Source organism: Scomber scombrus, chromosome 10 (assembly GCF_963691925.1).
Source record: "Scomber scombrus chromosome 10, fScoSco1.1, whole genome shotgun sequence".
Taxonomy (NCBI): domain Eukaryota; kingdom Metazoa; phylum Chordata; class Actinopteri; order Scombriformes; family Scombridae; genus Scomber; species Scomber scombrus.
The window spans coordinates 3362089-3384171 of record NC_084979.1 but is presented as its reverse complement, the minus strand read 5'-3'; the positions used below and the strand labels follow the sequence as shown (position 1 = coordinate 3384171).

Here is a 22083-nt window from a genome sequence, read left to right as displayed (position 1 = left end):
TGTGATTCTTTGTGCTAATGCAGTGTGTGTCTACTGTCTAAGTGTGTACTTGTGATAAATGATAATGGATGAAAGTGAAGCTGGAACCATTTGAATGTGCTCAAACTTGAATTCAAACTTTTATTTGAAACAGCACTAAAGTGACTTGCAAAGTAAGTGTGCTACCGTGCATGCAGATGTGTTTTGTCTTTATCACTCCTGGCAAGTTAAATTCCGCTTTTTTTTAATTTTATTTGTCCGCTCTCTCAATGCGTCTCTCAGGTCTCAGTGGGGACCCTGCAGATCTGGAGCGTCGATGCCAGACGTTCGGACAAAACTTCATCCCCCCGAAGAAGGCCAAGACTTTCCTCGAGCTCGTGTGGGAAGCCCTCCAGGATGTCACGCTCATCATCTTGGAGATCGCTGCCATCATCTCCCTCGCACTGTCTTTCTACCAGCCTCCTGGAGATGAACATCAATGTGAGGAGAGGGATGACGGGTTGGGATAAGGGGGTGAAAGAGGTGTAGAGCGGGAAAGAGAAATGTAGGAAGCCAAAGGTTGTAAGAACACATCAAAGAAATAGTAAGGTGAAAGCTAAATTAAAGGAGAAGGGTGTCACACTGAAGAGCCATAAAATCAGCAAAATTACACTGTTATGTCAGTTAGCAGCAGCAAAGGGTATCTTATTTGAAAAAAAGGGCATACTTGCTAATGAACTGTAACTTTTAATTAAGCTGGAAATTAAAAGTTAAAATAATGGATTAATAGTCAAATCAGCACATGTAAGGACAAGTCATAAAGTCAGCTAACTGCCTCGCTAATGGCTGTTAGCCTACACGGCAATACCCGCTCGGTAACTTTAGCTAACATTAGCCACCAGAAGCTAATGTCAAGCAAGGTTACCGCTTATGAACGCTACTTTTTAATATGTAACAGGAAGAATGTGTCATTTCTTCTGTCTAAAGTTATATAGTCTTGCTTTAAAGATAGCTTCATCAGTAAATAAGGTGTGGAAAATGAAGTGGGAAGAAGGTTTAGGGAGCTACACATCAAAATAAAAGCAGTCTCCCTTTGAAGTGTTCAAGTAGCACACCTCGGTGCTAGAGAGCCAAGTTTTTGCAAAAAGCATATGATTCAACTGGGCTGACGTTTTACTGTGCTGAAATTGAATTAAAATGTTGCTTTAGCATTGGGGCTCAGATGTATTCTGATAAATTTACAATTTAAAGCACCATCAAAAAAGTGTTTGTGTAGATGTAGTTTTGTGTAGATGGTGTTAATTAATTATCATATTCATGGATGTATAAAGAGAACTGGATACAGGAAGAGCGCCGGGCTATGAAGTAGATTTGACATAGTGGCCAAACCGTGTAATTAAAATGTCCTATGATGAACACTGGCCCAAAAAAACCTTTTTCCATTGGATTTAGATTGTGAAAGAGACGACTGTAAATCAGTGGATAAATTGGTTTAAGCATCACAACCCCCATGAAATGACTTGTTCCACTATCAGAATTTGGAATTCTCAGTGGAAGGCTCTTGTGAGCATGCCCTATGGACACATATAGTGTGTGCAGTAAGTTTTCATCTGGGTATTTCCCCAATGCTGTATCTGGTTCTCCTCATAGATCTATGATCATATCATACTTTGCTTCTGTTCATGTTCTTGTTTGGGTAAATCAGAAAGATCTGCTATGTAACAATGTAATCATCATTATGGGTTTCATGGTGAATGGATTAAAAATGCAGAAAATGAAAGCATACTAGTACAACAGACAATAGCCAGAGAGACGGAAAATGAAAGGGACTGCCACATTGTTGTCATCAGCTCTCTGGTGTTTTTAACCACAGTAAGAGGTCATGATTGACAGGAAGTGGGCTGAGCGGACAGTTGGAATAAAAAGGGGAAACTGTGGCTTTGTCTGAAAACCTCATAAGGCACCCTAGATAACAGTAGCATGCACAAATATCCTCACATTAACAGGTAGAGTGGCGTACCATAAGCATTTACAGTCATGTATGTCATGAACCTTTTTGAACTTCTGAATGTTAGTAAATCAGTATAATTCCATTTTAACTCAACTTGAATGACGCATTGTGGCGCATGTTAAAGAATCAAGAGATTTTTTTATTTTTGTCTCAAATTTTGTGCTGTCTTCACACAGATTGTCACAGATTATATGAAAGATAGTGAATTTATTTCAAGTACCACCCAGCTAGTAGTTCAGGAAGGTTAAGTACTGTTTTATTCATTTGTGATATCATGTCTCTAGTTGCGTACCTCATGAAAGATCTAACCAACTATCCCTTTGGTCCCGTCTCTCTAGTATGTGGGGAAGTGTCTGCGGGCGCAGAGGATGAAGGCGAGGGTGAGGCCAACTGGATCGAAGGTGCGGCCATCCTGCTCTCTGTTGCGTGTGTCGTCTTGGTGACAGCATTTAATGACTGGTCCAAAGAGAAGCAGTTCCGGGGTCTACAGAGTCGGATCGAGCAGGAACAGAGGTTCACTGTTGTGCGGAAAGGAAACGTCATCCAGATCCCTGTGGCTGACATGGTAGCGGGGGACATGGCCCAGGTTAAATACGGTAAGGAAGCAACTTTTTAAATATCTTCACCATCGATTAGTCAGTTTATATTTTTTCAAATTGAATTATTACCCAACTAAAAATTAAAATCACAAATATACATCACAAGGTATCCTTTTTGAGTTATTTGACAAGCGGTCAAACCCTCAAAAGGAAAGAAGGTATGGTATTTTCATTACATATAATATTTTTATTACAACATACCAATAGTTTTTGTATTGTATTGATACAATTTAGAGCTAATACTGATAATCATGAGTGATGTGTTTGCATTTCAACTAAATGTCTCTTGCTGAAATGTCTCTGCCGATGTAAAAAATTATAAAGTTCCTGAATGGTCTTTTCAAGATCTTGTCACTTCTTCATGGAGCTATATCAATATTTATTCCATACTTATAACGTGTCCTTAAATGAATAGATTGACATTTTGGGGAACAGACTTATTCATTTACTTGCACACGTATTACCTAACACCTCCCCAAGGAGATAACCATACATAAATGTCCCGGTTAGGCACCCATGCGTTGACAGGCCCCTAACCAAAAAGGACATAAACCACAAGCTGAATCAAACACTGATGTGTACTCGTCTGTGTTCAGGGGACCTGCTGCCAGCTGACGGCATCTTGGTCCAAGGCAACGATCTGAAGATAGATGAGAGCTCTCTTACGGGAGAATCTGACCATGTAACCAAGTCTGTGGAAAAGGACCCCATGCTGCTCTCAGGTTTGTTGTCACACTGTAGATTTTTGTGCTATGCCACCCTGGTACTACTTGGAGGACATCGTCGTTTAAATTTTGTCTGTCTGTTTATGTAAAGACACATTTTGTGAATGAAATAACTGAAGGGTAGCTCTGCTCTGATGTGACTAGACCTGCTGGGAGTAAACTAAATAACAAACACCTGACAGTGTACTAAAATGCAATACTATTGCTGTAGTCCAATTTTATTGGGGTTGTGTTTCGTCAAATCTAATTAAAGTACATGCACATGGCTCACATAAAGTAATAGGAACTAACAATAAAACATGTAAGATGACATCACAAACTGCATTACTGTAATTTATATGTATCTTGTATTGTTAGATGTTCTATTTATTATATCTATCCCAAGTGGATGATAAAAGAAACTTTCTGAGGTAAAATACTTGACCTGTGATAGTCATAAAGTTGCTCAAATGTTACTGTCCCATACAGTAGTAGATACCCATAGACTATGGATAGAGAAAACCTCAGTATTAGCTCAAATGTTTTCAGATTAAAAACATACAATTTACCAACCAAAAGCGGTTGGTGCCAAAGCTACCAGCCTTGTATCCTTTGGTATTGTGGCTCACATGATTTTCTAACTGATTTCGAACCCATGTCCAAGATTCAAATCATTTCAACTTGTTTAAAACTGGAATGTGCCCTACTCTAATGAAATGTTTCTCTTAGTTCTAACGCAGCAGTTTAGTGTCTTTCAGCAATTTTTATTGATGAAGACCAAAACAGAGCTTAAAGGAGAGTCAAAATTGGACTTGCGTTCAGTCAAATAATTGTGACTTCAAATGCTAACGCTACTAATGTTACTCTGAATCTGGTGAATGGATAAATAATAAATAAGCAACTGTGCTAACATTGCAATGAACATGGTGATGGATATGTGGATGTTGCATTAACAGACTGTTACACTGCCCCCAAGTGGCCAAAAATCCATTATTTCAGGTTCGAACAACAGTTCGTCGATGTTTCAAAGTGAAAAAATCTAACCCATAGCTTAGTGAAGCATAAAAAAAGAAACTCATAGTGAGGACCACTATTAAGTTCATTTAAAGACTCATCATGCCTTAGGTTATCGAGAGTCTAACTCAACTAGACTAGCCTTCAACTGAATTCTTTGGCCAAACTACTTAATGTCTGACCCAGAAGGCTAAACCCCAAAGGCAAGGTCACGGTTGCACTCCTCATTGCTTATGTGATGACGTGTTGAGTTGAGTTGTGCTCTCAGCACTTCTGGAGTGGTTGGAGCAGGTCAGACCATTTGTCCTTGTGCACTGAGAAAGTATTGACATCCTTTTGAAGAATTTTTACAAGAATTACAATGTCACAATTTGTCATTTAATATCTGTTCACATTTGGGGCGCCTCATTGCAAGCACCACTGGTCTTTCCATTGACCCTAACCGGCAATCTGTTTGGATGTTAAGGTACCCATGTAATGGAGGGCTCAGGCAGGATGCTAGTGACGGCGGTCGGTGTTAACTCGCAGACGGGCATAATCTTCACTCTGCTCGGTGCTGGAGAGATGGAGGAAGAAGGTAAAGAAAAGAAAGGTAAGTAAAAGAGAGGAACTGGCGGAGAGACATTGAACATTTACGAAAAAAGTAGTGTATTGGACTGTGACGAAAGAAAGATATATTTGTCGAGGCTCTGGAGCTTCTTAGTAGTTTTATCTGCTCATGAACCAGTAAAAGTAAATAGATGCTAACATAACCTAGGAAAGAAGCTTACAGGGAGACTGACTCTTTCACACATCTCCACTATCTCCATGGATGAGTACCTCAAACTGCTTTTGAGTCGGTTAACGTGCACACATGTGTATGTGTGTGTAGAGTTAGTTGGGTGCCTAACTGATTTCAGATAAGAGCTTCAACAGGAAACACACCAGTTTAACCTCATAGATAATTTAGCCCACATCCTCTCTATCCCTCTCTCTGCTCCCTGTTACCCTTTCATTGCCTCACGTTTCTACATATCCATCTTACTCTATTTCTCTCACTTGGTGTCTCTCACTTGTTTACCCCCACTCCTGCTCCCTCATTCACTTTCCTATCTCTGCTGGTACTCTGCCCCTGTTCCTCCTTCCCTCCTTTAATCTGAGAGAGGGAGAGAGAGAGAGAGAGAGAGAGAGAGAGAGAGAGAGAGAGAGAGAGAGAGAGAGAGAGAGAGAGAGAGAGAGAGGGAGAGAAAGAGAGAGAGAGAGGCTGCAGATTGAATCAATTATTGAAAGAGCAAGGGGAGAGCGAGGGAGCCGGAGAGATTCAGGGAAGAGTGTTGGTTGGTCAACGCATGAGGCATTAGGCTATGCTCAAATTTGTTTTGAAAAGGGCCTGCAGTCAGAGCAGAGCTGCAGACAACAGCAGAGGCTACACGACCTCTCAGAAGCACTTAAGGTTAATATCATTATCTTGCGCACTTATCCATGCCTCCTCCGGTTTTCACTTGTGTATAGGTATGCGTACGGTATCGTTGGCATCCGGAAAAAGGAGAAAACAATGTTAAAGGCAGGAACGGACAGAGACAAAGCAGCCGATGATGCTTATTTCATGAATAAATACTTTCATATTGCTTGTTGTCCTCATTCTGTTTCCAAAGTGTTAGTTGCCTTATAGGATGTATTGCACTCAGTGCAGCAGCCTCTCTGTGGGTTGGATCACTCAGACAGACATCATTTACTGGAGCTAATACATTATTCATAAGACTTCTACAAATGCCATAACTTGTTAGTTTTTCCTCATGCAATATGGGTTTGCTACAGGGCTGTTTACTTTTCTCTTTGATCTGTCTCTTATTTTAGACTGAAATTTGATTCAATTACTTTTTTTTTGGTTTCATATAGTCATCTGCAACCATTCTACTAGTAGAGTCATGCCTACAAACACATTCTCTATTTGAGTTTTTTATTCTTCCATTTTTGCTCTCTTTTGTTTTCCCTTTTTTTGCCAAATCCTCTCATGTACCCCCCCCCCACAACTTTCCCCTCCTCACACATTCCCCCAGAGGACAGTACTACAGATGCCAGTCACAGCACAGTCACCAATGGTATGTGAGCATATAAAGTTGCCTGCCCATGCCCCTTGTTTCCTTTCCTCGACAATGAATAGACCCCAGTACACACGGTGCTGTGAAAGTGACAGTGATATAAGATGAGACTTATACATTTCAAAATGTCTCTCAGTCTCCTGACCCAGTGTATGACATGTGTGTGCCTTTATTACACTTCCCTTCAGTATTGTTTCTTTGTGGGTTTCTGTTTTTAGAAGTGTGTTTTTGTCCATATGAGCTGTTGATGACTATGAATATGCACACACACGTGAACACTAATTTTCCATAACTGTCTGTCTCTCTATTCCCTCGTCTTTATATGCTACCCTCCTTTTTGTCTCAGGAAAACAACCCGATGGAGCTGTGGAGAACAATCAGAACAAAGGTAAAAGGTCACAGCATTGTCTGTGCATGTTTGTCTATGAAGTTTGACTTTGGATGTGGGATGAGCTTACGTCATCTTCAGGTGCAGTGCTGAAGAGCGTGTCTTTTTTTTCTCTCTCTTTCTCTCTCTCTCTCTCTCTCTCTCTCTCTCTCTCTCTCACTCTCTCTCTCTCTCTCTCTGTGTGTGTGTTTCAGCCAAGAAGCAGGACGGGGGTGTTGCCATGGAGATGCAACCCCTGAAGAGTGCGGAGGGAGGGGAGGTAGAGGACAGAGAGAAGAAGAAGACTAATGTTCCAAAGAAAGAGAAGAGCGTGTTACAGGGCAAGCTCACCAAGCTGGCTGTTCAAATTGGCAAAGCAGGTGAAGAACTGATTTAAGTTTCATGCGTTGGCAGTCATTAATTAACACTCTACAGTAAAACTTAACACATAGAGTCAATTATGTAGCCTTCAGTCCCACTGAGCCAAATGATAAATACAAGAAATATCAGAAAATGAATTGTGGGAGTTGAGATGATTTTGTAAAGTGCTGTAAACTGTGATGAAGTTTCATCACACAGGTAGAGGAGTGAAATAAATTTCAGTGTAAAGTCAGAGTAGACTGACTGAGTGACTCACCGATCAAGTGTCTGTTCTTTGAATCTCCCCTCAGGTTTGGTGATGTCGGCCATCACTGTCATCATCCTGGTCCTCTACTTTGTCATCGACACATTTGTGGTTGAAGGTTCGTGTGAATACAGTTTCTCTTGCTGACTGTGACTCACTCTTCAAAACAGACTTGAAAGTAGACCTTAATATGAGTATGTGGTGTGTGTTGCAGGTCAGATGTGGCTGACAGAGTGTACTCCTGTCTACATCCAGTACTTTGTCAAGTTCTTCATCATTGGAGTCACTGTGTTGGTGGTGGCTGTCCCAGAGGGCTTACCTCTCGCTGTCACCATCTCTCTGGCTTACTCTGTCAAGGTAAACCCACCCAGACAGTTCAGTGAATGGTAGGCACATGCAAGCGCAGGAGCTATTGGTTCTTTAATGGGTATTATAGTTTTCACAGTGATCTGTAATATATTTGAGTAATATAGAGCTTTAAGTGTTGTTCAGTAAAGGGTGTTTTCACTTTCAAAATCCTATTTTGCCCACTTTACATTTACACTTTCAGATGGGTTGAATAGTGACTGTCCAGCTGTCAAAATCCAGATGAGTTGATATAAATTAGGGCCCGAACAATACTGGATTTTTGGGGCCGATGCCGATACTGATATGAGGGAGTAAAAAAAAAAAAAAAAAATTGAAACATAAACACACTTCTTCTTAAAAATGCAGTTACACTTGTGACAAAGGTATGTAATGGAGTCATGATATTTCACAGTTTAAGATTAAATGAATTTTTTTTTAAAAATGACATCAGTGCACTGAAACGGTAAACTTCACTGGAAATTCGATATGTAAACTTGAATTAGGAAAAAGGTTTGAATATACATCAAATAAAAAAAATATCGGCACATATCGGACAGCGTCAACACCCATACCGATATATCTGTGATAGGCCAATATCGGATGATAATACTGGTTGAACGATATATCAGTCAGGCTCTAATATAAATGTTCAGCGTTGTCTTCAGTTATACCTATGTGCTCACAGCAATAAGCTTTATTATTTTGAGCAGCGGTGAGCCTGATAAGCTTGTTTTTTGCCCCGAGCTTCACCTCTTAGGCTACATACAGGTGTCCTCACTCTGTGATTGGTGTAGGTTGTTAGGACAGTTTGCAGCTTGACAGGACAACCTGAAGACACTACTCAGGGCTGCGAAAGCCTCGTGTCTTCCTCCTTTGCATTTTTTTCTCATAAAAACATCAAATGGATTGATTAACAATAGCAGTCGTTTAGCTTACCTTAGCATAAACAGCTAGCCTGGCTGTTCACAAAGGTAACCAAAGCTGTCTACCGGCAATCCGTTCTAAAACCCAAGTGTAAAAATGTCAGTTTGTGGTTTTATGTACAGACTATTTCTTGGACAGCAAATTCTTGGAGTCTTCTCAACACCATGAGATTGCCAGGCAACCAGCTTAGACTCCAGGAGGTCTCAAATTTTGTTTTTCACTTTGGTTTTGTTCATATTTAACAAATTACATAATGTTAATCAGTGAGTTTTATTAATTTAGTTACCTTTAGACAGAGCTGTGAGTGGTATCAATCTTCTCATCAAACTCAAATAAACGTATTTTTTCAAAATGTCAAACTATCCCTTCCTTGTAAAAAGACACAAGACCTTAAACATAAATCAAAGATAGGGCAAGATACAGTGTCCTTTTTGTGAAGGTGCAAATAGCCCACAACATTTTCTATCACTGTAACCAAATGATTGATTTTCAGTAGGGTTAGTGACTTAAAGAGGACCTATTTCCAGCTCTATTTTTTATTTTTGGACTCCAGTAGAGTAATGTTTCATGATTCATAGTTCAAAAACTCCTTATTTATCTCATACTGGCCCTTGATGCACTGCCTCAGTATACACTGTGTCCCTTTAGAGTCCATTCAAGCTCCTGTCTTTTTAAGGCCCACCTGATGAGCCCACTGTTCTGATTGGCCAGCCTTATGTATTAGTTACATTTGCATTGGTGGTAACATATAGTTACCACCAATGCAAACCCAACTTTTTCTGCTTTACTGCATCAAATTATAAGTGTTTAAATGACTAAATAATGGGAAGCTTTATTGTGAATAATTTACAGGAAGTGGAACGTGTTCCTCTTTGAGTTAATGGAGCTCAAAGAGCTGACTTATGCGCTATGTGTAGAGCAGATGTCCATATAAAGAAATCTATCACAAGTTGACATCAGCTCGGGCTGAAAGTTAAAAAATAACATTGGAAACTTAGCATTCAGAGCAGTCTGAAGCCCATGCTTTTTGCTCATGGAGATTACTTCTACATATGTTTATGTTATTAAAGACACTGTGACATTATGTCTGAAGATAAGGAAAAGCATAATAGGTCCTCTTTAATAATTCAGCAATTTTCAAGTTCTTTTTTCTTTGTTGGAATAAAATTATAATGGATAGTATGATAACAGTATATTTGATATAAAATGTTTATAAATGCAGGAAATAGCCCCACTTCTGAAACCAAACCTATGCCCTTGATTCCACTGTATCTTCCTCAGTCTTCCTTTTTTGGACTAAAAAATCATAGTCTGTCGTGCTAGTATGTTTAATATTCAGCCTGGTATGATGTCACTCGTGATAAGCCACATTGGCTTCAGGTCATTCAGTCAACATCACAAACTGTTCTTACTTCAGTGTCCTTTCTGGAAAGTATATGCTATAGATAGCTTTTACACTCACATCTACAAAGTCTGTTGAAATGTAATTCGAGTTATCACAAAAAATTCTCTCTATATATGCACCTTATGTAATGTACCATATGTAAACTTATGTGGCTTGCTTCACAATATTAGCCTTCATCAATCACCATTTTTTACCCACACCAGGTCAGTCTTTCCACGAGGTACGCACTGCAGCATTTCCATCAAAAGTATCCTGAATTGCTCATTTTATCTGCCCCTGGATTTTCTTTCAAGGGAACTGTTGCTGAATTGTCCCCTGTCTCACTCTCTCCTTACCTCCATCAATCCATTTCTGTCTGCCTTTGTACTTCCTTCCGTCCTCTATCCATTATCATGCACTTCTATCCCACCCCTCACATATCCCTCTCCTCTGCATCACTTTTTCATATGTAGAAAATGATGAAGGACAACAATCTTGTACGCCACCTGGATGCATGCGAGACCATGGGCAACGCTACGGCCATCTGTTCTGACAAGACTGGCACCCTCACCACCAACCGCATGACTGTGGTGCAGGCTTTCTTAGGTGAGTGAAAGGCCGAAAAACTCTTAAATTATGATAAAAGAAAATTCAAGGAGTATGGCTTTACTAAGCATCTGTGTTGCCTGTGACACATCATAATGAAGACATGATGCAATTCTTAGAAACATGCAAAAAAAAAAAAAAAAAACACTGTCTTTTAGTATCTACAGTTGTAAGCAGATATAAGGACCATTTTAAGTGTTAACTAATGCATTTATCAAATATTCTAACTTATCCAATGAAGCATCTATAGCTAGGCCTGTCACGATAACTTCTTTTGTTGGACGATATATTGTCTCAGAAATAATCGCGATAAACGATATAATTGTCATTTAAAGATCATTTTATACCACTGATGATAATATAACAGTATAATAATGCAAGGGGGGTGGGGGGGTGGGATTGGAGAATGGGCACTACGCTTCTGTAAAAACGCAGACTGCCTTCATGGGCCGGGACAGTTATTTACCTTTAATTCCGTGTAAGTGGCGTGTATCATATGATAAGTCCATATATAGACATGATGATGTAGATAATTATGTTGATAATGTCATTATTGTGACAGGCCTATCCATACCTGGTCAATGATAAATGATTGAGTATAACTTAACCGCAATTATATGTGTGTGTAACACTTAACCGTATAAAGACATGACAAATCATTGACAGGCATGTTTTAAAACTGATAATCGATGTTCAAAAACTCCTGGTCAAAACTTTCCCAGAGCTTTTAGCTGCATCTCATGGCTTTCTAAAGTGACGTGCAAGATGTGTCGGTTACACGGAATCATCTGAGTATTGATCCTTGGGCAGGCACTTTCAAAAAATACTTGGCCATACTTTCATCAGTGAATTGAGTATGCACAGTTCTCATGAGAGTAAAGAAATATATATATATATATAAGTATATGAATAAAGAAGTACTTCAATAATAAGTATTATAAATATAATTATGATGCCACTGATAAAAAAAATACAGTTAATATAATAAATATGACAAAACATACTTAATATGTTAATATGTTCATACAACAGATGTAATATTATCAGGACAGAAATATCTTTTATTATTAACAAACATGTTAACAAAAATGGTAAAATGTCCTTACATCTGTTCACAACTACACAACTACATTACATAACTCATTATGACGTATTGTTTATACGTTCTTGTTTACCAGAGGCTTGAGATTTGTCTCTCATTGTGTGCTTGAGTGCTTGATTTCATATTTGACTGGAAAACAGGTCTTTGTCAGCTTAGGTAGTTACTATATGTATCTCCCACTCTTAATATATCCTATGGCATATGGCATTCCTCAAGGTACTATTCTTGGCCCAGTTTTTTTTTAAAATAAATTCCCCTACCTACAGTCACATTCCCATTGTTTTGTAAATTGTGCCAATTTTATATCTTTGTTTTATCTTCATAATTATCATCATGATCATCATTGTCTTGTTTTTGCTGTTATTAGTTAGTGCAGTCTGTGCTGATTATAGCCCAGCTCACCATTGAAACCAATAAAAATAAGCCATTTACCCTTTAGCTATTTCTATCATTAGGTCTGCAGATGGGAAAGATGTCCAGATATGCTGATCTCATCAGTATCATAGGATATAATCACATTTACAGTGGTGGTGATAACAGTTGGAGGTAGCACGTAGGCCAGGGGTGTCCAAACTATTCTATAAAGGGTTCATGTGGTTGCAGGTTTTCATTCTTAACCAAGCAGGAGCACACCACTCATTTAATCCACTGATCTCAGACTTCAGACAGTTGATTGGTCGAATCATGAGCTTTTTGTTGGTTGGAAGAAAAACCTGCAGGTTCACAGGCCTTTATGGAATAGTTTGGAGATTCCTGATGTAGGCTGAATGAACAAATATAATTATTGATATGTATTAAAGTTAGATTGGTGTTGCTTAGGTGACGTACACCATCGTTTGATCCCGGACCCTGGACAGATCAACGCTCGGACACTGGATCTGTTAGTCAATGCTATTGCAATCAACAGCGCCTACACTTCCAAGATCCTGGTGAGTCATGCAGAGACTGAGATATCATTGTTTTGCATAAAGTCATTTTCTGGTTGTATCCTTGTTTTTTTCTTGCAGACGCTTCAGCAGTCCTTCGTTGTTAATGTTTGGGGAAAGGGGGGAATTCAGGGGATTCTGAGAATAATTTCACCTGTCCTTCATCATTTTCATTTCCTCTCGCCTCATCTATCTCTTGTCGCTTCTATTCTAACTCCAACTACCTTCTCCTTCTCCCTCTCCCTCCTCTGTCCTCCACATACTCCCTGATTCTGCTTCTTCCGCATCTTCCGCTCTGACTTTCTTGCTGCCCCCCTCTAATCCACTGTTCCAACTTGCTTCAATCTTACTCTCTATCTAGCCGCCTGATGTTGAGGGGGGTCTGGCTAAGCAGGTGGGCAACAAGACGGAGTGTGGCCTGCTGGGATTTGTATTAGACCTGCAGCAGGACTATACCCCTGTCAGAGAGCAGATCCCTGAGGAAAGACTGTACAAGGTAGGGAACCTTGCATCACATCCACCATCACAAGTTCTAGTTTATTTTTAGCACTTTGACAAGGTATCTTCTGCAGCCTTAACTGAAGGGTCTATCACATTTTATCACAACAGACTATCAATTGTATTGCTTGTTTGTTTATTTGCATCAAATTGTCCCAAGATTCTTTATTTACTGTTTCATTTGTAGGTTGACAGTTGACCCCTTTACATTATATTAGATTCTCAACTTTGGGGCCAGGACTCCTTGTAGGGGGTCATATTTCTAAAAATGAATAAATACACAATAAAATAAAAGAACAAAACTGTACATAGAGTATTCTGGCAACGTGCTTTACCATACCGTCACATTTGTGATCACAGCTTTCTGTGACAGCTTGAACAGAATACACAATTGCAGTGTGTGCCCTTCTGTTGATGCAGTGGGTTTAAATTCTGTGCTGTGTTGTATAGTAGACAAGGACCGTACTAGCTGGTGTTATCTTTCACTTATCTTGCTCTAAAATGTAAAAAGATCAAGACATACTTTACAATTTAAAATTTAGATGCCCTGAGACTCACGTCATCACACACAAGCATCAACAACTGTTAATGGTGGAGCCGATTTCCATAACCTTACATGATTTAACATCCATTTATTAGATGTAGGCATGTGTAAACCCTTGGGTCCAACCCCCAACACACTCAGAGCTGGGTTTCCAGTCAGGCATATGTCCCTCCACCTCTCTGCTAATTTTGTGGTTCTGAGTCATACCTCCCTGTCCGTCTCCCTCTCTCTCTCTCTCTCTCTCTCTCTCTCTCAGGTGTATACGTTCAACTCAGTGCGTAAATCCATGAGCACGGTGATCAAACTACCCGATGGTTCCTTCCGCCTCTACAGCAAAGGAGCCTCTGAAATCATGCTGAAGAAGTGAGTGATGGGGAAGAAAGTGGGGGGTAGACAGAGGAATATGTGATCTGGGAGGACATTAGATCATATGAATTGATAGAGGAAAACATTTTTTTTCTTCTGTGTAACCATTTTCTGTCATTCACATCTGTCCAGGTGTTCCTTCATCCAAGATGCCAATGGAGAATCACGCATTTTCCGCCCACGTGACAGAGACGAGATGGTCAAACAGGTGAGACACTGTAGATCGATGACTAAAAGCTCCCATGTGCAGAATGGTATCTTCAGTATATCATTCTCAAAGGATTTTTGATGGAGCAGCCTGGTGAAATAAGGGTTTAATGATGGTGATTGTTGCATATCATCCTCCATCTCTCTGTACCCTCATTACTGTCAGTTATCAGCTGTAGTGTTCTAATAAAGACAAAAATGCCTAAAAATACCTAAAGGAATAGTTCTGGAATATGCTATGTCATTTTTTCTTTAGAGTAAGACGAGAACCGACACCGTTCTTAATCTTTGTACACTAAATATAAAGCTACATTCAGAAGATGTTTAGCTTAGCTTAGCATGAAGACTGAGAACAGCGAAACAGCTAACCTGGCTTCAAAGATAGAAAATAATAAATCTGCACAGAGATGTAAAGGTTGATATGACTCTCATGTCTATAACAAGTTAAGCTAAAGCTGAAGACAATTAGCTTAGCCTAGCTTAGCATAAAAACTGGAAACAAGGGGAAAGAACCAGTCTGGCTCTCCCCAAAGATAAAAAAAAGTCCATCCGCCTTTATCTTAAAAACTCACTAAATATCATTTTGTATATTGTGATGCTTTTAATGAGTATAAAAATAACACAAAAATACAATGAGCTTAGCCTAGCTTAGCATAAAAACTGGAAACAGGGAAACAGCCAGTCTGGCTCTCCCCAAAGATAAAAAGCCTTCATCTTTAAAACTCACTAATTTTATTTTTGTATATTGTATCTTTGTGTTGTTATAAAATGATAAATGATTTGTGTGTTTTAAGATGAAGGCAGATAGACTTTTTATCTTCAGAGAGAGCCAGTTTGGCTGTTTCCCTGTTTCCAGTTTTTAGGCTAGGTTAACTTAATTGTCTTCAGCTTTAGCTTAGTTTGTTATAGACATGAGAGTCATATCAACCCTCACATCTTTCCCCTTAGAATGAAAGAATATTTCCAAGTTCCCCAGTTTGTTCCTCTTATGTGTAATAATCATTTCTTTGTTTGAGACTTTTGAATTGATGAGTATCCCCCCCCCTAGATAAGCCACTGTTTGTCTCCAAGATAAATACAAAGTCTGAAAAGCTGACAGGTCATTTAACAGCACAGCAGATGGTGTGCAACAAGATTGAATATTTCCTGAAACTGTCATGATAACCGCCAACTACACCCACAGTATTGTCATAATAATGTAGCCTTCTCTACAGCTACAGCTTTGCCTAGTTAACTGTCTTTTGTAAAACAGAACTGCCATGCTGACTCAGTCTAAGGTATACCTCAAATATTAGCCAGCAAAAATATATTCCACACATTCTAGATAAATATTGCAGTTGAAATCTCTCTAAACACCAGAAGCAGATACAGAATGTGAGCGAGAAATAGTAACCAGCAAAACACACATTATTTGTTCCTCATACAGTGGAGCAGATTAGCCCATGCAGACTGAGCCAGTGCTGTTACATTGACTGACAGGCTGACTGACCTAAATTTGGCTCATGATGAACACAGCTTCGGTTGTGAAAAAAAAAACACAACTCCCCTCCTTACACAACTTCATTCCAGCTCAGTAATTCAGTTTGCATTGTGGCAGATTTATGTCATCTCTTCTTTATATCATATTGTCTTCCCACTGCCGGGGGTCTTTTCCCTACAGCTGTGTCAGAAAGTATATTTGTGTATAATAGACTGTAGAGAACATGTTTCTACTCTAAGTGGTCTCTAGTGAGATGAGATTTTGCTGACCATAGTTGTAATAATGATTGATTTACCAGGTGATCGAGCCGATGGCGTGTGAGGGGTTGAGGACCATCTGCATTGGATACCGCGACCTGCCGTCCAATCCGGAGCCAGACTGGGAAAACGAGGCAGATATAGTGACAGAGTTGACCTGCATCACTGTGGTAGGGATAGAGGACCCTGTTCGACCTGAGGTAGGGGTACTAATCCATAATATGCAAATCTAATCTGTATTTATCAAAGCCGTTGGCGTTATGTTTTTGTGTGAACAAATCTCAACTGTCTCCCTAAGGTGCCCGATGCCATCCGTAAGTGTCAGCGTGCAGGCATCACAGTGCGGATGGTGACTGGTGATAACATTAACACAGCCAGGGCCATTGCTGCTAAATGCGGCATCATCCACCCTGGGGATGACTTTATCTGTCTAGAGGGCAAAGACTTCAACCGACGAATCAGGAACGAGAAAGGAGAGGTGAGTCGGGGTCTCATGCTGGTTAAGTGCAGGGTAATCTTACATAGTCAGAGGAAGTTTACTATTACTGTGTTTAATTAAATGTACTGTAATCTGAAAAATAACTAGTAACCAAAGGTGTCAAATAAATATAGTGGCATAGTTAAAAGTATAATATTTCCCTTCATATTGTAGTAGGGTAGAAGTATAAAGCAGCAGTGTAAAGTAGTGTGAATGTAAAATTACACAGTAGGTACAGTACTTGAGTAAATGTACTTACTGTAGTTACTTTCCACCACTGTAACCTGTATTGAACCCGATTCAAAAAGTCCTGTAGGATTTTCATCTTTTCCAATAGGATCCTATAGGATTCACAGACATGTATATATATCCTATAGACATTTTATTTTAATTTATTTAAAGAAATGTATGTTTTGTTGGGTTTTTGTTTTTTTTGTACAATCCTATAGGATTTTTATCTTTTCCAATTTGGATTCCCATACATTTCTTAAGGTCATATAGGAATTCTATAAGACAAAAAAAAAACCAAAAACACTATACAAAATAAATATTTCAAATCATTAATCCAGGGATGTCCATGCAAAATGTCCAAATTAAACATCTATCCTGTAGAAATTCTACAGGATAGACAGGATTTTCATCTTTTACAATAGTATCCTATAGGATTCCCAGACATTCCTAAATATCATATAGAAATTATATAGAAAAGTTTTTTTAGTTTTTTTTTAGGATTTGCACAGTCCTATAGGATTTTCATCTTTTCCTACATGGATTCACAGACATTTCTTAAGATCATATAGGAATTCTATGGGACAAAAACAAACAAACAAAATAAAGATTTCAACTAATTAATCTAGGGATATTCATGCTAAATATCCCAGTTAAAGGTATATCCTATTGAAATTCTGAGTTTTTTACATTTTATTTGCACAGTCCTATAGGATTTTCATGTTTTCCAATATAGATTCTCAGACATTTCTTAACATTAAATAGGAATTCTATAAGACAAAAAAACTCAGGGGTGTTAGAGATCTTTCTGTTAAGGGCATCCAAACAAGTCTGCTCCAACATCAAATTATCTCACATTCATGTCTAACGTTCCCAACCCATGTCACCACTGCTATGATTAAATCTACTTTAGTTAGTCCCCACTATTAAAGCAAACATTTGTATAGGATTTGCTTTCATCTTACCCATTTGGCTTCATCATTTGAATTTAGCAGAATGCTTAATTGGACGGATAGCTGCTCATTAGTGCTGTTGCTCTGCGCCTTTCCATGCAGCGTGATTTTAAATTTACACTCTTAAAATGCTGCATGTAAATTATGATTATGTAAGAGTGCCGCGTCGTGAAATCGACTGCAAGAGAGCAATGTATAAGAGCCAGTTTCACAGTGCATCTTTGATCCTCCATCACACCTGTGTACAGTTTGGCTCTGCCTGAGAATCTGGATCAACAGTGACATCTAGTGTCAGAAGAGGATAGTTTAGAGAGGCTCTGTAACGCCATTTATTAAACACACTCACCTCTTTTCCCTCCGTCTGACCGGCAGATTGAACAGGAACGTATCGACAAAATCTGGCCCAAACTCCGAGTGTTGGCTCGATCTTCTCCAACTGACAAACACACACTGGTCAAAGGTGAGCCTTAGCTTTATTAAGCCCAACACACACACACACACACACACACACACACATTCATTTGCACACACTTTTTTCACCACAGCCTCTCTTTCCTCCCCATTTACATCCAGGCATCATTGACAGCACCGTCATAGAACAGAGGCAGGTTGTCGCAGTAACAGGAGATGGAACCAATGACGGACCAGCTTTGAAGAAGGCTGATGTGGGCTTTGCCATGGTAACCTGAAATATTATTCACCTTCACTTTTTAAATGGTGTTAAAAACCCTTCTCTAGCTCATTCATGATGCTGTAGTAATCACATGGATGTATGTAAATCCATTTTAGGGAACAAATTCTCCCTGATTAACTATTTAAGATCATTATTAACTACCGGTGTATTTCATGAGGCATCTTAATCTTCCTATTTATATGACATTTTATTTATTTATTTACCTTTTTGAATAGCTGCCTGTGATTTTGGCTACAGTGCTTACTCACACCAAGTGGTAAAGCTTGAGGCAGGACAACAGGAAATTGAGACAGTAGCACTCCAAAATAATTTGAATGCTTGATTGCTTGCATGAATCATGTCATGACTCTCTCTCTCTCTCTCTCTCTCTCTCTCTCTCTCTCTCTCTCTCTCTCTCTCTCTCTCTCTCTCCCCCTCCTCACTCTGTCTCAATCTCTATCAGGGCATCGCGGGGACAGACGTGGCTAAAGAGGCATCGGACATCATCCTGACTGATGACAACTTCAGCAGCATTGTGAAGGCGGTGATGTGGGGACGAAATGTCTATGACAGCATCTCCAAGTTCCTGCAGTTCCAGCTCACGGTCAACGTAGTGGCTGTCATAGTGGCCTTCACCGGGGCCTGCATCACTCAGGTAGATGGATTTATAAATAAGTATATAGACGCAGGCTGACACGCAACACACACACACACACACACACACACACACACACACACACACACACACACACACACACACACACACATAAAAGACATGCAGCCGTCACTTTTGTGAACATCACTCTCCCTATATCTGCTACGACACTGAGATGCTTTTTACACATTTACTCACGATGTAAGCAGAGAGACACTGACGCAGATAGAAACACTTTTACCTTCACCAACGCACGATATGCAAATAATATCCACTTGCACATCTGTATGTATTAGAATTATTGTCATTACTGAGGATCATTCTGACTTTTTGGTCCAAAAAAAAGATGGGCTGAAATTGAGCTCTGTTGCCATGGCAACTAACCCAGCAGAACCAAACCTGCAAATTACCCGTCAGGCTTCCAGATCAAAACACATGAATGAACTCCATGTTCTCTCTAGCCAAAAGAAAATAATTAATAAATACACATTGTAAAAATGCAGCCACCTTCTATTGGACAAAAATACTACAGTCAAATTCATTATAATGGAAATAAAAAAATTGAAATCACATTCTGGCTGTAAAATAAGGCTTCTAACTAATAGGTCAGTTGTAGCAATATTAGGAATAAGTAATATTAATTGCATTGTCAGTGTAGATTGACCTGTCTACTCAGTGATTGTTTCTTGTTGTGTAGAAAAGTATACGTAGACAATGAATAGACGAAATAAAACCACAAAAATGGAACAAGCTTGTTGTTATTTGTATGGCCCGACTGATAGATTAACTTTAAACGATAGTGAAATTGTTGATTTAGCACAAAAACCCTGTGAAAAGGGAGAGCAGCAGCCGGGGTTAGTGAAGCCAGACTCATCTGAACTCAGTTGGTGAAACAGGCGTCTGGTTGCCAATGTCTCTCTGCAGGACTCTCCACTGAAGGCGGTGCAGATGCTGTGGGTGAATCTGATCATGGACACATTTGCTTCTCTGGCCCTGGCCACCGAACCCCCCACTGAGGACCTGTTGCTACGGAAACCATACGGCCGGAACAACCCGCTCATCTCCCTCACCATGATGAAGAACATCCTAGGCCACGGAGTGTACCAGCTGGTCATCATCTTCACCCTCCTGTTCATAGGTGTGTGCAAACACACATGCACACGCACATATACACACACACTAGTACACAGACAACCATGCAATTTCACAAATACACACAGCTAAGCAGTTACAGTGTTCAGAAGTTGATTTGTCCTGGAGAAGGTCAAACACACTACTGAACAACTCAGCAGGTAATTCTAACTTATTTCACACCTCTCATCTCCTTTTCTTCTTCAACCCTCCATCCCTCACCTGTTTCCTTCCTCCTCCAGGTGAGCGCATCTTTAACATTGACAGCGGCCGCAACGCTCCGCTCCACTCCCCTCCATCCGAGCACTACACCATCATCTTCAACACCTTCGTCCTCATGCAGCTTTTCAACGAGATCAACGCCCGCAAAATCCACGGAGAGAGAAACGTCTTTGACGGCATATTTGCCAACCCCATCTTCTGTACCATCGTTCTGGGAACCTTCGCCGTGCAGGTAACGTTTTAACCCTTTCATGTTTTCTTAGACTTCTTATTTATTAGTGTGAAAGTGATAGTAAAGAAAGAAACAGGGGATGCAGGGACTAGAATTAAGCTGAGGAGGTCATATTATCATTATATCAGTGGTATAAAATGATCTTCAATTGACAATAATATCGTTTATCGCGATTATTTCTGAGACAATATATCATCCAACAAAAGTTGGAATTGTGATATTTTGCGAAATTCTGTGTCCAGATAGATGTTTAATGAGAAATACGATACAGTCATCAGCAAAGCTTTGTAGAATATCAGTAAAAAGAGGATCGATTAACTGAAAAATGGTTGCACTACTACAAAAATTGAACTGTAGTGTTTTCATTTCATTGGTTCATCGTTTAAAAAGGACAAATAGAACACTGGCACACTGTCTTCACTCGTTCAATAAAGCAATTTAAAAAAAATAAATACAACATTTCAGTCACTGACCTTGAGTTACGATATTTGTTTTGCTTGTCGTTTCACGTGTAGATATTATAATTTGAAAAATGTACTATTACTGTTTCTATCAAACAGTTTAGCTCATAATTTAAAGAAAAACGAATGTCAGTTCAATGCCCAAAGGAGCAAAGAAATGCAAAAAAAGGGAAGATGTTAAAGGTCAAAGGGAGGTTAGAAAGTTGCACAGATCAGAGGAGAAAAAGGGAAGCTGGAGAAGACAGAGAGAGGATATAATTCATTGTGAACAGGTGATTGCGTTTGTTGGGTGACTTTATTTCTAAAGCAATACAAGTGTATTGTGTTATACATGCAGGAAGACATACAGGTGCTTTGATGTCTTCCTTACGTTCCTTACTCAGGATCTCACTGTAATCCTGGAAAGGTTTTAAAAGTACAAAAATGTATGTGATCATCCTCGTCTTTCTTGCTATTACCTGATATTCTGTCCTGTAAAGAGTCCAAACTTTACCAACCTCAGAATACAGAAGAAATACACTGGACCAGGGAATTGTGAGCACAGAAAAAAACAGACAAGCAGACAAAGACAGAGTGAGACATTGAGAGAAAAAGAAGAGGGGATATTTTCCAAAGCTCTTCAAGTGCCTGTTAGTACTCTGGGGACGAAACAAGACGAGAGAGAGAGAGAGAGAGAGAGAGAGAGCTGGAGGAGGGGTGATGGGGGGGGTGGCAGTGATTTGGAGTTTGACAGCGACAAAGAGACACTTCAGAGGGATTTGGGAAAGGAAGAGATGAAAGAGCTGGAAGACTGGAGGCAGCTTGAGAGAGGTGAAATAGAGAGAGAGAGAGATAAGTAAGAAAGATGGATCCCTCCTCTCTGTATAAAGACATTACTGTATGTGTTACACTGTATCGTAATCTCAGTGAGATTTATGACGGTGCAGTTTGGTGTCTGGATGATACTGTCGCTCTGATAAGCCTTGTTCCCGCTGTACATGATCATGTTGCAATTTAAAAAAGGCTGTCGCTACAACGACTGGAGCAAGTAGAGCCGTAGGAGCATGGAG

General features: G+C 39.6%; 1 protein-coding gene across 1 annotated transcript in view; it reads left to right on the top strand.

Annotated features, from left to right (window-relative positions):
- The window catches only part of atp2b3b (ATPase plasma membrane Ca2+ transporting 3b), a 38005-nt gene that overhangs the window by 3714 nt on the left and 12208 nt on the right, over positions 1-22083 (top strand). The window contains exons 2-21 of the mRNA XM_062426900.1: positions 262-459; positions 2308-2565; positions 3165-3290; positions 4753-4878; positions 6714-6755; positions 6950-7114; positions 7406-7477; positions 7574-7716; positions 10489-10621; positions 12543-12652; positions 13011-13145; positions 13948-14054; positions 14190-14265; positions 16043-16201; positions 16300-16479; positions 18033-18120; positions 18234-18340; positions 18797-18988; positions 19913-20126; positions 20362-20573. Coding sequence (XP_062282884.1) covers positions 262-459; positions 2308-2565; positions 3165-3290; positions 4753-4878; positions 6714-6755; positions 6950-7114; positions 7406-7477; positions 7574-7716; positions 10489-10621; positions 12543-12652; positions 13011-13145; positions 13948-14054; positions 14190-14265; positions 16043-16201; positions 16300-16479; positions 18033-18120; positions 18234-18340; positions 18797-18988; positions 19913-20126; positions 20362-20573 — 2843 coding nt within the window. The remainder of the gene's footprint in view (positions 1-261; positions 460-2307; positions 2566-3164; positions 3291-4752; positions 4879-6713; positions 6756-6949; positions 7115-7405; positions 7478-7573; positions 7717-10488; positions 10622-12542; positions 12653-13010; positions 13146-13947; positions 14055-14189; positions 14266-16042; positions 16202-16299; positions 16480-18032; positions 18121-18233; positions 18341-18796; positions 18989-19912; positions 20127-20361; positions 20574-22083) is intronic.